The following is a 13,289-nucleotide window of genomic DNA, read 5'->3' as shown; positions in this document are numbered from 1 at the left end:
GAAGGTGATGGAGAAGGTGGTTATGCAGCAACTTCAGAGGACTTGGATGAATTATCTGCAGGGAGGTTTTTTGGTCAAAATTTAGACTTGGAAGCGGTATGGAAATGGCATTGGTTGTGCTTTTGGATGATATCTGGCATGGGCAGGGTGGTGGCTTTGTGTCCATTCTGGTGACTTTCAATACCATCAACCACGGTATCCTTCTGGACTGACTCGGAAATTGAGGGTGGGTGGCATGGTGTTGTGCAGGTTCACTTTTTTTCTGCAGGGTTGGTGTCAGTCAATGGTGATTGCAGAGGAGAGATTCCATCCTCTATCCCTGCTATGTGGGATGCCAGAGCGGTCAATGTCTCCCAGCTCCGATTTAACATCTACCGTATTTTTCAGAGTAAAAGTGCACCTTTTTTCTCTGTAAAAGAGGCTAAAAATTCAGGTATGTCTTATACTCTGAATATAGCTTTTTTCAAAGCTGTTTTTCCCAGCTCTAACTAAATACTAACAATCTTCCCAACTCTTACCTTCTCCGAGTCCCGTCGACTAAACAATGTCATTTGGCGGGACCCAGGGGAAGAGCCTTCTCTGTGGCGGCCCCGACCCTCTGGAACCAACTCCCCCCGGAGATCAGAATTGCTTCAACCCTCCTCGCCTTTCATAAGCTTCTTAAAACCCACCTCTGTCGTCAGGCATGGGGGAATTGAGATATTCCCTTCCTCCTAGGCCTATACAATTTATGCATGGTATGTTTGTGTGTATGTTCGGTTTTTAAAATAAGGGTGTTTTAATTATTTTAAATATTAGATTTGTTATATGTTGTTTCATTATTGTTGTTAGCCACCCTGAGTCTACGGAGAGGGGCGACATACAAACAAACAAACAAACAAATAAATAAATTCTTTGTTTTAATTTGATTTTATTTATTTTTTTAGTATTTATTACAGTAACCTGTTGTATGTTGCCTGGAATTACTTGTTAGTGAGATGGCCAGTTGTATAAATTGGTTTAATTTAAAAAAAAAATAAGTTCAATATCTGCAAAAAGTATGTTTAGACCTCTGCAAATCAGCTCTGGTTTAATTTTGGTGATGATTCCAAGAGGGTGTGTGATTCAGGTTTGTGGTTTGGTTAAGTGAACTTTCTTGATTTCAGCTGCCTTGAAATTCTGCTTGAAAAAAGTTAATCATAAACTATAAAGCACTGGGTTGGGGTTTTTTTTTACATATAGAATGCTGTGAAAATACCAGGATTTGAACAGACTTTGTTTTATAACCTTGACATTTGAAAATATGATCCTTGTACCTGTTTTGAGGCAGAGAGAGCAAATATATCATAAAGACATAGCCTCCACCACATTCTCCACCAAAGAATCTATGCTAAACCAATGCAGAAATCATACTGCACAAAAACTGTTGGGGGGAAAAAAAGCTCTTGATTATCCCCTTGCCTTTTTTTTTTAAAATAATATTTTTATTAATTTTCCTAAAATGGACAAACAGACATACATACATTTAACATAAAAAGGTGGGGATGTAAATTCCCCGCTTATCCGAAAGTATAAATTTCGATACAGAAAAAAGAATACATAATTAAGTATATAATTGAATATTAGAAAAAATGACGTTAAACTTTTCATTTTTTTAAAAAAGAATTCTTCTCATAATGATTCTTAATATACAGTATAACCTAATTCTATTATATTTCTAAAACCAAACTTTATTTATCTAGCACTACTATAACCAAAAAAAAAAAAAATCTTATCCTTACCAAAACAGTTACACATTTATATCTAAATTTCCTATTATTTTTTTCTTATTTATCCATATATAAACTTTGTTCCACATTTCATAAAATTTTGTATCTTCTTGATCATTTAAGCGTCTTGTCATCATATCCATCTCAGCGCAGTCTAGTATTTTTGTAATGACTTCTTCCTCTTTGGGGATATTTTCCCCTTTCCAATTTTGCGCATATATAATCCTAGCCGCAGTTAGTATATGTATAATTAAATATAAAATTTCTTTCTTGTAACTCTGGTTTGTAATTCCTAATAAATAAAATTCCGGGTTTTTTTCCCCTTGCTTTTCTAGGGACGTCCAGTTTAATATACGATTCACCTCTGATTTGTCCTTGTGGGTGGATGTTTTGCTCTCTCTGTTCACTGGGTTTTCAAAATGCCAGGGAAGTTGGTGTGGCTGTTTGACAAGTTTAAGCCACTCCTAGGGAAGATTTCCTCATCTCTGGCTTCAGTAGAATGCCAGACTGGGTAGGGCATATTGACAGAGTTTGGCCTTCCCTAAGAAGCAAGACTTAGTAGAATAACCACTGACTTTGAGTCAGGAAATTGTAGTTTTGGTCCCTCTGATTACTAAGCTTTATAAGGTGCCAGGAGCTTTGGCAAGGTTGCTTCCTACAATTTCTAGCTAAACTCGGTTGCATGAGAATTGTGTCTTGCCTCATATGTTAAATATTTAGCTCTCTGGAATTATTACCTCTGGATCACAGTACAATGACCTATAGGTTATGACCTATAAAGCCCTTCATGGCACCGGACCAGATTATCTCAGGGACCGCCTTCTGCCGCACGAATCCCAGCGACCAGTTAGGTCCCACAGAGTCGGCCTTCTCTGGGTCCTGTCAACTAAACAATGCCGCTTGGCGGGACCCAGGGGAAGAGCCTTCTCTGTGGCGGCCCCGGCCCTCTGGAACCAACTCCCCCCAGAGATTAGAATTGCCCCCACCCTCCTTGCCTTTCGTAAGCTACTTAAAACCCACCTCTGCCACCAGGCATGGGGGAATTGAGATACTCTTTCTCCCTAGGCCTTTACAATTTTATGCATGGTATGTCTGTATGTATGTTTGGTTTTTATATTAATGGGTTTTTAATCGTTTTTATTATTGGATTATTATTGTACGCTGTCTTATTATTGCTGTTAGCCTCCCCGAGTCTCCGGAGAGGGCGGCATACAAATCCAATAAATAGATAGATAGATAGATAGATAGATAGATAGATAGATAGATAGATAGATAGATAGATAGATAGATAGATAGATAGGTAGAGAAAGAAAGAAAGAAAGAAATCAATCAATCAATCAATCAATCAATGCCACAGAGATACACAGGTCAGTCGAAAAAGTAACCCCGATAATTTTGCCTCCATCTGTTCATTTACCTTAACTTACACTCAGTTATTGTCCAGAAGCTTAAATTTGCCTGACCCAAAAGAAATTAAAAATAAGGTTTGATCCAAGCGTGTACTGGATAGGTCAAAATGCTGAAAGCTGAATTGAGCCTCCTGTTGTAGAAGCACAGCTTCTTGCTGTTTGGGGAGAAATGGTTACACGATACCCTTGAGGCAAGACACCATTTTTATGTGCTGCAGAAGTCAAAGGCTACGGGGAGGTAGTTGGAAGAAAATTATTATTTGCAGCAAGAATTCTCCCTTCTTCTGCTTATCTGCCTTGGTTGCCCTGCAGGATTTGAGTGGCATTTATCTGCATATGCGCTGACTGCCTTTCGTGTGGTGAAGGCTTCAGTTGGTAATAGAAGTGGAAGGAAGAGAAAATGAAGAGAATGAGAGGAACAAAGAATATTTAAAGCATCAAAGGAGAAGCTACTTTATAAAGGCACTTAAATGCAACGGTGGCTTCTGATTTTTAGCCTTTCCTAACAGGGTTTTAAAATGAGAAGCATTGTCCCACTTTCATTATTAAGCCAATTCAGTGGATTAATTAGCTTGGCATTCTCTTTGGTACATAACAGTTCAGGGTGCTTGTGATTAATTTGAAATACAGGGGAAGGGTATCTGTGGTGGGATTCCAAATCTTTTCCTACCAGTTCTATGAGAGCACGCTTTGTGTAGCACTCAAAGAACATAAGAACTTAAGAAGAGCCATGCTGAATCAGGCCAAAGTCCATCGAGTCCAGCATTCTGTGTCACGCAGTGTCCCACCAATTGTCCATTGGGATCTTGGGCAGAAAGAGAAGGCAAAATCCTCCCTTTCCCTTGACCCCCAACAAATGATACTCAAGGAACTCCTGCCTGCCTCAACCAACATAGAGGCAGCACATGGACATCCGTTTCAATATCCACCAATACACTTGGCATCCATGAATCTGTCTAATCCTGCCTTGAAGCTATCAAGGCTGACAGCTGTCACGGCCTTTTCTGGAAGTGAATTCCATAAACCAACGACCCTCGGGTGAAGTAATATTTCCCTTTATTTGTCCTCACTTTCTTACCTATGAGCTTTAGGGAGTGCCCTCTCATCCTAGTATTGTGTGATAGAGAAAATAATTTTTCTCTATCCACCTTTTCTATCCCATGCATGATTTTATACATTTCGATCAAGTCACCCCTTAAACGCTGTCTTTCAAGGCTGAAGAGACCAAGGCATTGCAACCTGGTTTCATAAAGGAGGTGCTACATTTCTTTGATCCTACTTGTTGCCCTTTTTTGCACAAAGAGAACCCTTAGTGCCAGCTCTGGAGAGCTGAGCTGTTGTTTAACTCAGCTGAGGTGCGGCAATCTTCTCTTCCCCGTGAATCAGCTGAATAAGGGAATATGGGACAGAGAACAGTGGGGATGGGAGGGTGGGACCAGCCAGAAGTTGTTATTTGCCAGTTTTCCGAAATACTGAAAGTTTCTACTACTGGTTTGCTAGAATTGGTCCAAACTGGCTGAATACCACCTCTGAAGGATATGGCGCTGAATCGTAGCTACCATAAGGGTGTACAGTGATAACTTGTCTTACAAACTTAATTGGTTCCGGGATGAGGTTCTTAAGGTGAAAAGTTTGTAAGACGAAATAATGTTTCCCATAGGAATCAATGAAAAAGCGATTAATGCGTGCAAGCCCAAAATTCACCTCTTTTGCCAGCCGAAGCGCCCGTTTTTGCGCTGCTGGGATTCCCCTGAGGCTCCCCTCCATGGGAAACCCCACCTCCGGACTTCTGCGATGCTGCAGGGGAATCCCAGCAGGAGAATCCCAGCATCGCAAAAATGAGCGCTTCGCTGGCAACGGAAGTCTGGAGATGGGGTTTCCCAGCGAAGGGAGCCTCAGTGAAATCGCAGCATCACAAAAACACCGAAGTCTTCGAAACCCCACCTCCGGACCTCTGTGTTTTTGCGATGCTGAGATTTCACTGAGGCTCCCCTCCATGGGAAACCCCACCTCTGGACCTCCATTGCCAGCGAAGCGCCCATTTTTGCACTGCTGGGATTCCGGAAGTCCGGAGATGGGGTTTCCCTTGGAGGGAAGCCTCAGGGGAATCCCAGCAGCGCAAATAACGGGTGCTTCGCTGGCAACGGACGTCCGGAGGCAGGGCATCCCAGCAGCAGTGGTGGGTTTGTAAGGTGAAAATAGTTTGTAAGAAGAGGCAAAAAAATCTTAAACCCCGGGTTTGTATCTTGAAAAGTTTGTATGACGAGGCGTTTGTAAGACGAGGTATCACTGTATTTCCTTTTGATTTTAAAGATTGTTCATACTGGTAGGTTACACTTGGTGGAGAGTGTGAGAAGGGGCGACATGGTGTGTCTAAGTGATGTAAACAGCATTGCAGTCTCATTAAACAAGTCCTACTGCTTATCTGATGTGTTGTTATGAAAGCTGTAGAGTTGGAGTATCCAATCTTGGCAACTTCAAGACTTATGGACTTCAATGCCGGCTGGGGAATTCTGTAAGTTGAAGTCACAAATCTTAAGGTTACCGAGGTTGCATATCTCTGATGTGGACACAACTCTGTAAACTTTACTTTCTTTTACCACCTTGAGGTAAACAGAAAAACCCACTTCCTCATAAAAGCACTCTATTCAAATTCCTAAACTTTATCTCAAAGCAGACTGTGGCATGATGGATAGCATTTTCTTCTGAATAATTTTATTTTGTATGTTTGTTAAATATAGACAGAATAGATATTCATATACTGTATACGTTGCAATTTGAGTCATTTAGGACGATTAATGTACTATGCTTCTCCCCCCCTCTTTTAAATATTTCAGTGGATGCTACAATTTCAGAATAAAATGTTGCCAGAAAAAGACCCTCGTTACCAGGTCGTCAAAAAAGTTGTCACTCATTTAACTGAAAGCAACAGGGACATTCCAGAATTCTCTGAATTTACCTGGACTATCCATGTGGTAGAAGAGCCTAGCATTAATGCTTTTGTACTTCCAGTAAGTAATAACTGAAAAGAAACGATGACGCATAATTATAAGGGAGAGAGAAGAAAATACCTAATGGCTTGTCTAAATGTTTATTTTATCCCTTTGCCTACAGAATGGACAAGTGTTCGTTTTCACTGGTTTGCTAGGTGCCGTGTCAGATATCAATCAGCTTTCATTCATTCTGGGACATGAAATTGCTCATGTTATTCTGGGACATGCTGTAAGTTTTGTTTAGTTGGTTGTTTTTTTTAAAAAGAAATGTTAACCTAAACATTGTTCCATTAGGATAAATGTAACTGCCATAGTCGAGATTGCCATGTCTTCTGCAGCAAAATGGGTTAGACAGGCTGGTACTTTGCACTGAGAAACTGGCTTGGTCTTAATCAGTTAGTTCACCAGGGACAAGGTTCAAAATGTTTCAAGGTTAAAACACTCACTTTTGAGTTTGAAGTCATTCTTAAAAGTGAATTATGGCTTCTAGGAAGAACATGAGAAGACAGCAGGTGTCCTCCTACTTCTAAATGAATTTGAGTGGCCACTGTGTCATCAAATGTTAGACAGACTATGGGCCTGATTCAGCAGAGATTTTCTTATGTTCTTAAACTAATTGCCAGATGGTTGGTGCATGTTTCCCCCCATCATTTTAACAAGCATAGGTAAGCTGAGCCTTCTGCTACATCTTTTTTTTTTAAAGCTAATTTGATTGTATCTTTTGGGCTGTCATTGTTAATGAGGGAAATGTTATTTAAACATTGTCGCAGGGTTGAAATGCTCCCGGTTTGCTTGTTGCCTATCGGTAGTAGGAGAGCTGGCCGTGAAGGGAGTGCAAGGCTCCGCCCACCTGGCAGGACACCGCCATTTGGATTCTTTTACCCTCTGCGCATGCGCAAATCCTTCTATGCATGCGCAGAGGGTAAAAGCACCCAAATGATGGCATCTGGGCAGGCGGATGGAGCCTCATGCTTCCTTCACGACCGGCTCTCCTACGACCGACAGGCACAAGTGAAACGGGAGCATTTCACCCATACATAGTTTTATTTCAGGACTAAAATACAGTGATACCGCGTCTTATAAACGCCTCGTCATACAAACTTTTCAAGATACAAACCCAGGGTTTAAGATTTTTTTGCCTCTTCTTACAAACTATTTTCATCTTACAAACCCACTGTCGCCGCTGGGATGCCCCGCCTCCGGACTTCCGTTGCCAGTGAAGCACCCGTTTTTGCGCTGCTGGGGTTCCCCTGAGGCTCCTCTCCATGGGAAACCCCACCTCCGGACTTCTGTGTTTTTGTGATGCTGCAGGGGAATCCCAGTAGGGGAATCCCAGCATCACAAAAATGGGCGCTTCGCTGGCAACGGAAGTCCGGAAGTGGGGTTTTGAGGACTTCGGTGTTTTTGTGTGATGCTGCGATTTCACTGATGCTCCCTTCGCTGGGAAACCCCATGTCTGGACTTCCGTTGCCAGTGAAGCACTCGTTTTTGCAATGCTGGGAATCCCCTGAAGCATCGCAAAACCACAGAAGTCCGGAGGTGGGGTTTCCCATGGAGGGGAGCCTCAGGGCAATCCCAGCAGCGCAAAAACGGGCACTTCGGCTGGCAAAAGGGGTGAATTTTGGGCTTGCATGTATTAATCGCTTTTCCATTGATTCCTATGGGAAACATTGCTTTGTCTTACAAACTTTTCACCTTAAGAACCTCGTCCCAAAACCAATTAAGTTTGTAAGACAAGGTATCACTGTATATGAAAAACCGAACGACGATAGAAGAATTAAAACAATATTTCTATTTTCCCCCTTTCGTTTCAAGGCAGAAAAGGCAAATCTGATGCACTTCCTGGATTTTTTCTCCCTCATTCTGCTCACCACGATTTGGGCTGTCTGTCCCCAAGACATTTTAGCTGTGATAGGCCAGTGGATCCAGGGCAGGTTTCAAGAGGTAAGTTAACTGAGTCCCGCACTTTATCTTACATTTCGGTTTGACTGATTCCGAGATTAGCTTGAAAATTGTTTCTGTCTCAAAGGTGATAGATCTTGTTGGAAACGAGATGCTGCGAACAATAGATTGAGATCTATCCGGAGGACTTTTGCCTTTTTGGAATGCGGGAGCGAAACTATAGATTAGTTTCTGTGAATAGCTGTCTCATGGCTTTTCTCCATAGGTTGGTGTGAAGAATGTGATTTCCCTGATATTAAACAGGATCGCATCTGTGACCTACTTTTTTTTATTAGATTGGTCCTATTTTGATCCATAGTGGATCATGAGATTTTCTTTCATCTGATGTAACAATCCTCAGCCTCAAATGCTGTTCATTTAACCTTTGTTTTACCCCACACTTGTTCATCCTTTTGACATTATAGAATAGAATAGAATAGAATTTTTTATTGGCCAAGTGTGATTGGACACACAAGGAATTTGTCTTGGTGCAGATACTCTCAGCGTCCATAAAATAAGATATACATTTGTCAAGAATCATGTGGTACAACACTTAATGATTGTCATAGGGGTCAAATAAGCAAAGAACTATGGTAGTATGTCTGGGAATCCTATTGTCTGCTAATCGGTAGGACACGTGGTGCATACCTCACTAGTTTACTCAGTATTTATTTATTTGTATCCCGATTTTGCGATTTTTACAAATTACTCAAGGCGGCACACATATCCAGCATACTTTCTTCCTCCTATATTCCCCACAACAAGAGCCCTGTGAGGTGGGTTGGACTGAGAGAGAGTGATTGGCTGAAAGTCATCCTGCTAGCTTTCGTGGCTTAGGCAGGACTAGAATTTACAATCTTCTACTTTGTAACCTGGAGTCTTAACCACTAGACCAGGGGTCTGCAACCTTAAATACTCAAAGAGCCATTTGGACCCATTTCCCAGAGAAAAGAAAACACTGGGAGTCACAAAATCTGGGTGGCCCTAGCCAACTCAATGCCACTCACTCCCACCAAGTCACATGACTACCCCAGCCACAGCTACCCAGAATTTGTGGCTCTCTTTGTTTTCTTTCCGATGGGAAACAGGTATACCTCTCTTTCTTTTCCCTCTCTCCTTGTCTCCATGTCTCTCTCTCTCCCTTTTCCATTGCTATATCTCTCTCTTCCTTCTTCCCCCCTCATCCCTCTCTGTATCTCTCTGTCTCTCTCCCCCCTCTCCCATCTCTCTCTTTCTTTCTGACTCTCTCATTGATCTCTTTCTCTTGGCCTCCCTCATCTGTCTCTTTCTCACATCTCTCTCTTTCTCACTCTCCCCTTCTCTCTCTCTCTCTGCTGAGGAACGATTGTCAGCCCTGGCAAAGGCTTTCTGTTGGATGATCCTCCTCCCTTTCCCGACTCTCTGGCTAACTGGTCAGGAGAGTGTGTGCATGTGGGAGACCCTCCTCGAATGAGCGCCAAAGCGCTGCAAAGGCGCACACACAGGATGGGCAGCTGCTTGCTTAAGGAGGGTCTTAACAGGACGCAAAAGGAAGCGGCTTCTACTTTGCACTAAGGCTCTGGTCATCCCCTTGCCATGCTCCCACCTCCCGCATGAGAGGAGAAGGAATGGGAGTTGGAGGAGGGTCGCGGGAGCCTTACAGAAGGAGCGAAGTGGCCCTGTACCTGCGTTTGCACCACATTTGCAAGTAAGTCAGCTTTCACTTCCTGCAGCTTCAGGCTGGAGCTTAAACCCTCCCCACTTAGCCGAAGAGTGGTGGATGTAGGATGGGGTGGGGATGGTCACAGCTAGGTGATGGCCAGATCCTTAGGGCAGGAGAGAAGTTGTGTTCAAAGACCTTCCTTTTTGCTGCTCTTTGGCGCTCCCTTGAGGAGGATCTCCTTGCACAACTCCTGGGCCTGCCAAGCCAGCCAGGGAGTCACAAGAGGGAGAGGACGGTCACCCAAACGGAAGCTTCCGCCAGGGATGGCAATAGTTCCTCAACGCCTCAACACTGGAGAATCCTGGCTGTTTCTCCATTCCCATTGTTGCCCTTACCTGGTGCCAGCCAGGTAGACAGGGAGCCATAGCAGAGGGCCGAAAGAGACGCTTGAGGCTCTGGTGCCGACCCTTGCATTAGACCAAACTGGCTCTCTTCTTTGAAGCAGTGGACCGTGGGGAATGTTCCCGGGGAAGTTGGTACTGCTATTGTGTAGCGGGAAGCCAGCGGAAGAGAACGAGCAGTGCCAGTGGTCAATAGATCATCGACTGGTACTGTGGTGAAGGTTAGAGATAAGCGTCCTCATTCCGTTTCCATCCAAGTGTGAAGTGCAGCGCTGTAATACGCTACCTGAATGCTAAGGGCATGAACGCTGCTGTGATGGGTACTCAAGATTTGTGCGCGATTGGTGGCCAAGAATTTTCTTGCCGATTGCTGAGTTTTGAATTTTGCTGAAAGAGAATGGGCACGGCACCACTGCATTGATTGATGTTTGCTCTCTGGAGTAGCCCAAGTTTCCTGTCACTATACAATTGAGAAAAGCCTCGCCTTCAATCTCGAAACGGTCAAGAAATTATCGGGCGGCACTGACGCTGTCGGTTTTGTGTGCTTCAGTAAGCATCTTGGGCACCCATTGCAGTAGCGTTCATGCCCTTAGCATTCAGGTAGTGTATTATAGCACACACTTTGCACTTGGATGAAAACAGAATGAGGACGCTCATCTCTAACCTTCACCATAATGCCAGTTGATGATCTACTGACCAGTGGATCAGTAGATCAACATTTCCAGATGACCCTTGTGTTGTGTGTGTGTGTGTGTGTGTGTGTATTTATACTCTGAAACAAGAACAGGGTTTTTCTTTTAAACTTTGTTCCAGAACCTACGGTGCCTACATTCTACTGAGTGATGTAAAACTTTTCTAGAATCAATAATTTAAATTCAGTTGTAGGTAATGGTATTAACTATTGGAAGAATAGCGTGCAGTTTGTGGCTGAGCTGTCTTCTTTTATTTATGTTATTCCTTTAACCTGATCACCCAGAAATAATCCAGAACTTTGGCTTCTTGTGGTTGAAGGCTGCAAAGCTCATTCATGTCGAACAAAGAAGAGAATAAATGCCTTTATTCTTCCTGTACGAGTTCTTATTACACTTGTTCTTCCTGCCAGTCAGGAATAAAATCAGATAAGTAGGAAAAGGCAGTTCAGTTGCCTAGCCTAAATCAGCTGAACGAACTGTCAGGGTGATCAATGGGACTTCAGCACTGAGCTTTCTTTATAGTTCAAAAGATGCCAAGCCCAGTTCTTTGCTTCGTGTTATACCTAGCAGCTTCCTTCTCTTTATGTTGCAGAAATAGAAAAAATTGCGGATAGCATATTTTATTTTTTCCTAAAAGGCAGTACCAGAGAAATCCCTAGGGCAAGGCTTGTTTTTTTCTAGTTTCTAAAGGTATCTGGATGAATGTGCTGTTCTTACCTTTAATAAAAGTTTCCTGTTCGTAGTACTAAGAGATTGAATATTGTCCACTGGGGAATTCTGGGAGTAAAGTCTGTGCATCTTAAAATTGCTGAAGTTGAGAAACTGCGACTTAGATTTATAGTAACAAAATACTGTGGTTTTGTGTGACTTTCACCTTGTGGTTGATTCATTTCTAGTTGAAAAGAATGACTTTAGAATCTTCTTTTCTTTTTGCATTTCCTATGCCCTTAAAGATTTGTTTATTAACTCAGGTTTTATATGCCACCGTGGGTTGAAGACCCTGTGCCACTCACAAAATCAATATATACAATTAGTAGGGTTATAAAATAATACAGAACCAGGGATGAAAAGCAACCAAGAAAGATAACTGACCACAGAATTATACAGTTCATATTCAGGTCATCTTGCCTTAATATTGCTTTGTAGTACCTTATTGCTGTTTTCTATGTTGTAGTAGATTTTTTAAAACTTTTCTATTTTAAATGGTGTAAATGTATTTTAGTGGGGTTTTTATTATTATTTCCGGAGAGTATAATAACATATAAGTACATAAATAAAGCCTTTTCTCACATTCCACAGATAACTGGGAAAGTCATAGCTAGTGCCTTAGCAATTTTCCATTCCATTATAATGTGTTTATGTTTAGGTAAGATGTTTACATTACAGTGATCCCTCGTTTATCGCGGATGTTACGTTCCAAGACCACCCGCAATAAACAAAAATCCGCGAAGTAGAACCAATAAGCAGGAAAGCCGCCAAGGAAGAGGACGATCAGCCTTCCGTTTCCCCATCGGCTCCGCCACAGCCTCCTGACCCCTGTGCAGCCCTAGAATCCTGGCCGCCAAGGCCTCTCTCCCCTGCGCCCAGCCACTCACCTGCCGCCAGCTCTGGCAGACATCGCCAGCTCTGGCAGACACCGCGAGCCTCTTGGCTCCACCACAGCCTCCTGACCTCTGGGAGATAAAAACTGGCTGACTTTTTTGGCTAAGGTGAATTTGAACTCGCAGCTTTCGACTTTCTGTCCTGCTGCCTTAACCACTAGACCAGAGGTGTCAAACTGGCAGCCCATAGGGATGGATGCGTCATGCACAGGCCACGCCCACCCAAGCTCCACGAATGAGAAAAATGTCACAAAACATCATGTGATGGCAACGTGATGCCATGAGTTTGACACCTGTGCATTAGACCAGCAATCATCTCTACTTATATTACTTTTTAAAAAAATCACTCTTGCATTTAGCAGAAACTCAACGAGGGTAATTTTCAGGTAGCTTTCGATAAAATAAACTGGCTTATTTTAGAAAGTAGCATATATAAACACTGGGTTACTTTTTCTTCTTTCATTGTAGTTACTTTTTGATATGCCATACAACAGGACCTTAGAAGCTGAAGCTGACAAGGTCGGACTTCGGTTTGCCGCTAAGGTAAGAATTGCCTTTCTTCGAATCATGTTAAGAGTTTCAGTTGAATTAATTCTCAGTAGGTGGTGTTGCTGACCAATAGCTTCCCCCTCTAGTTGTAATGTCTTTAATTTTAGTCTTGGGGTAATTTTTTTTCTACTGACTTTGCATTCATTCTTAATACATGTATGTATGCACACTTACAGTCTACATGTGACATGCATATCATTATATACCATCACTGCCACCTAGTGATAATAAAAATGTATATTAGGTTTTTAGAATATGTGAACCGCTTTGACTGCTAAATATGGCATTATATTTAAATAGTGTTGCTAAAGCT

General features: G+C 42.4%; 1 protein-coding gene across 1 annotated transcript in view; it reads left to right on the top strand.

The window, feature by feature from the left end:
- Positions 1-13,289, top strand: part of OMA1 (OMA1 zinc metallopeptidase) — a 46,861-nt gene that overhangs the window by 7,766 nt on the left and 25,806 nt on the right. Inside the window, exons 4-7 of the mRNA XM_070746010.1 lie at positions 5,995-6,168; positions 6,272-6,379; positions 7,966-8,094; positions 12,896-12,970. Coding sequence (XP_070602111.1) covers positions 5,995-6,168; positions 6,272-6,379; positions 7,966-8,094; positions 12,896-12,970 — 486 coding nt within the window. The remainder of the gene's footprint in view (positions 1-5,994; positions 6,169-6,271; positions 6,380-7,965; positions 8,095-12,895; positions 12,971-13,289) is intronic.

Source organism: Erythrolamprus reginae, chromosome 3, assembly GCF_031021105.1.
Source record: "Erythrolamprus reginae isolate rEryReg1 chromosome 3, rEryReg1.hap1, whole genome shotgun sequence".
Classification (NCBI taxonomy): domain Eukaryota; kingdom Metazoa; phylum Chordata; class Lepidosauria; order Squamata; family Dipsadidae; genus Erythrolamprus; species Erythrolamprus reginae.
Note: the sequence above shows the minus strand (reverse complement) of the source record. Positions and strands in the feature narration are given on the sequence as shown.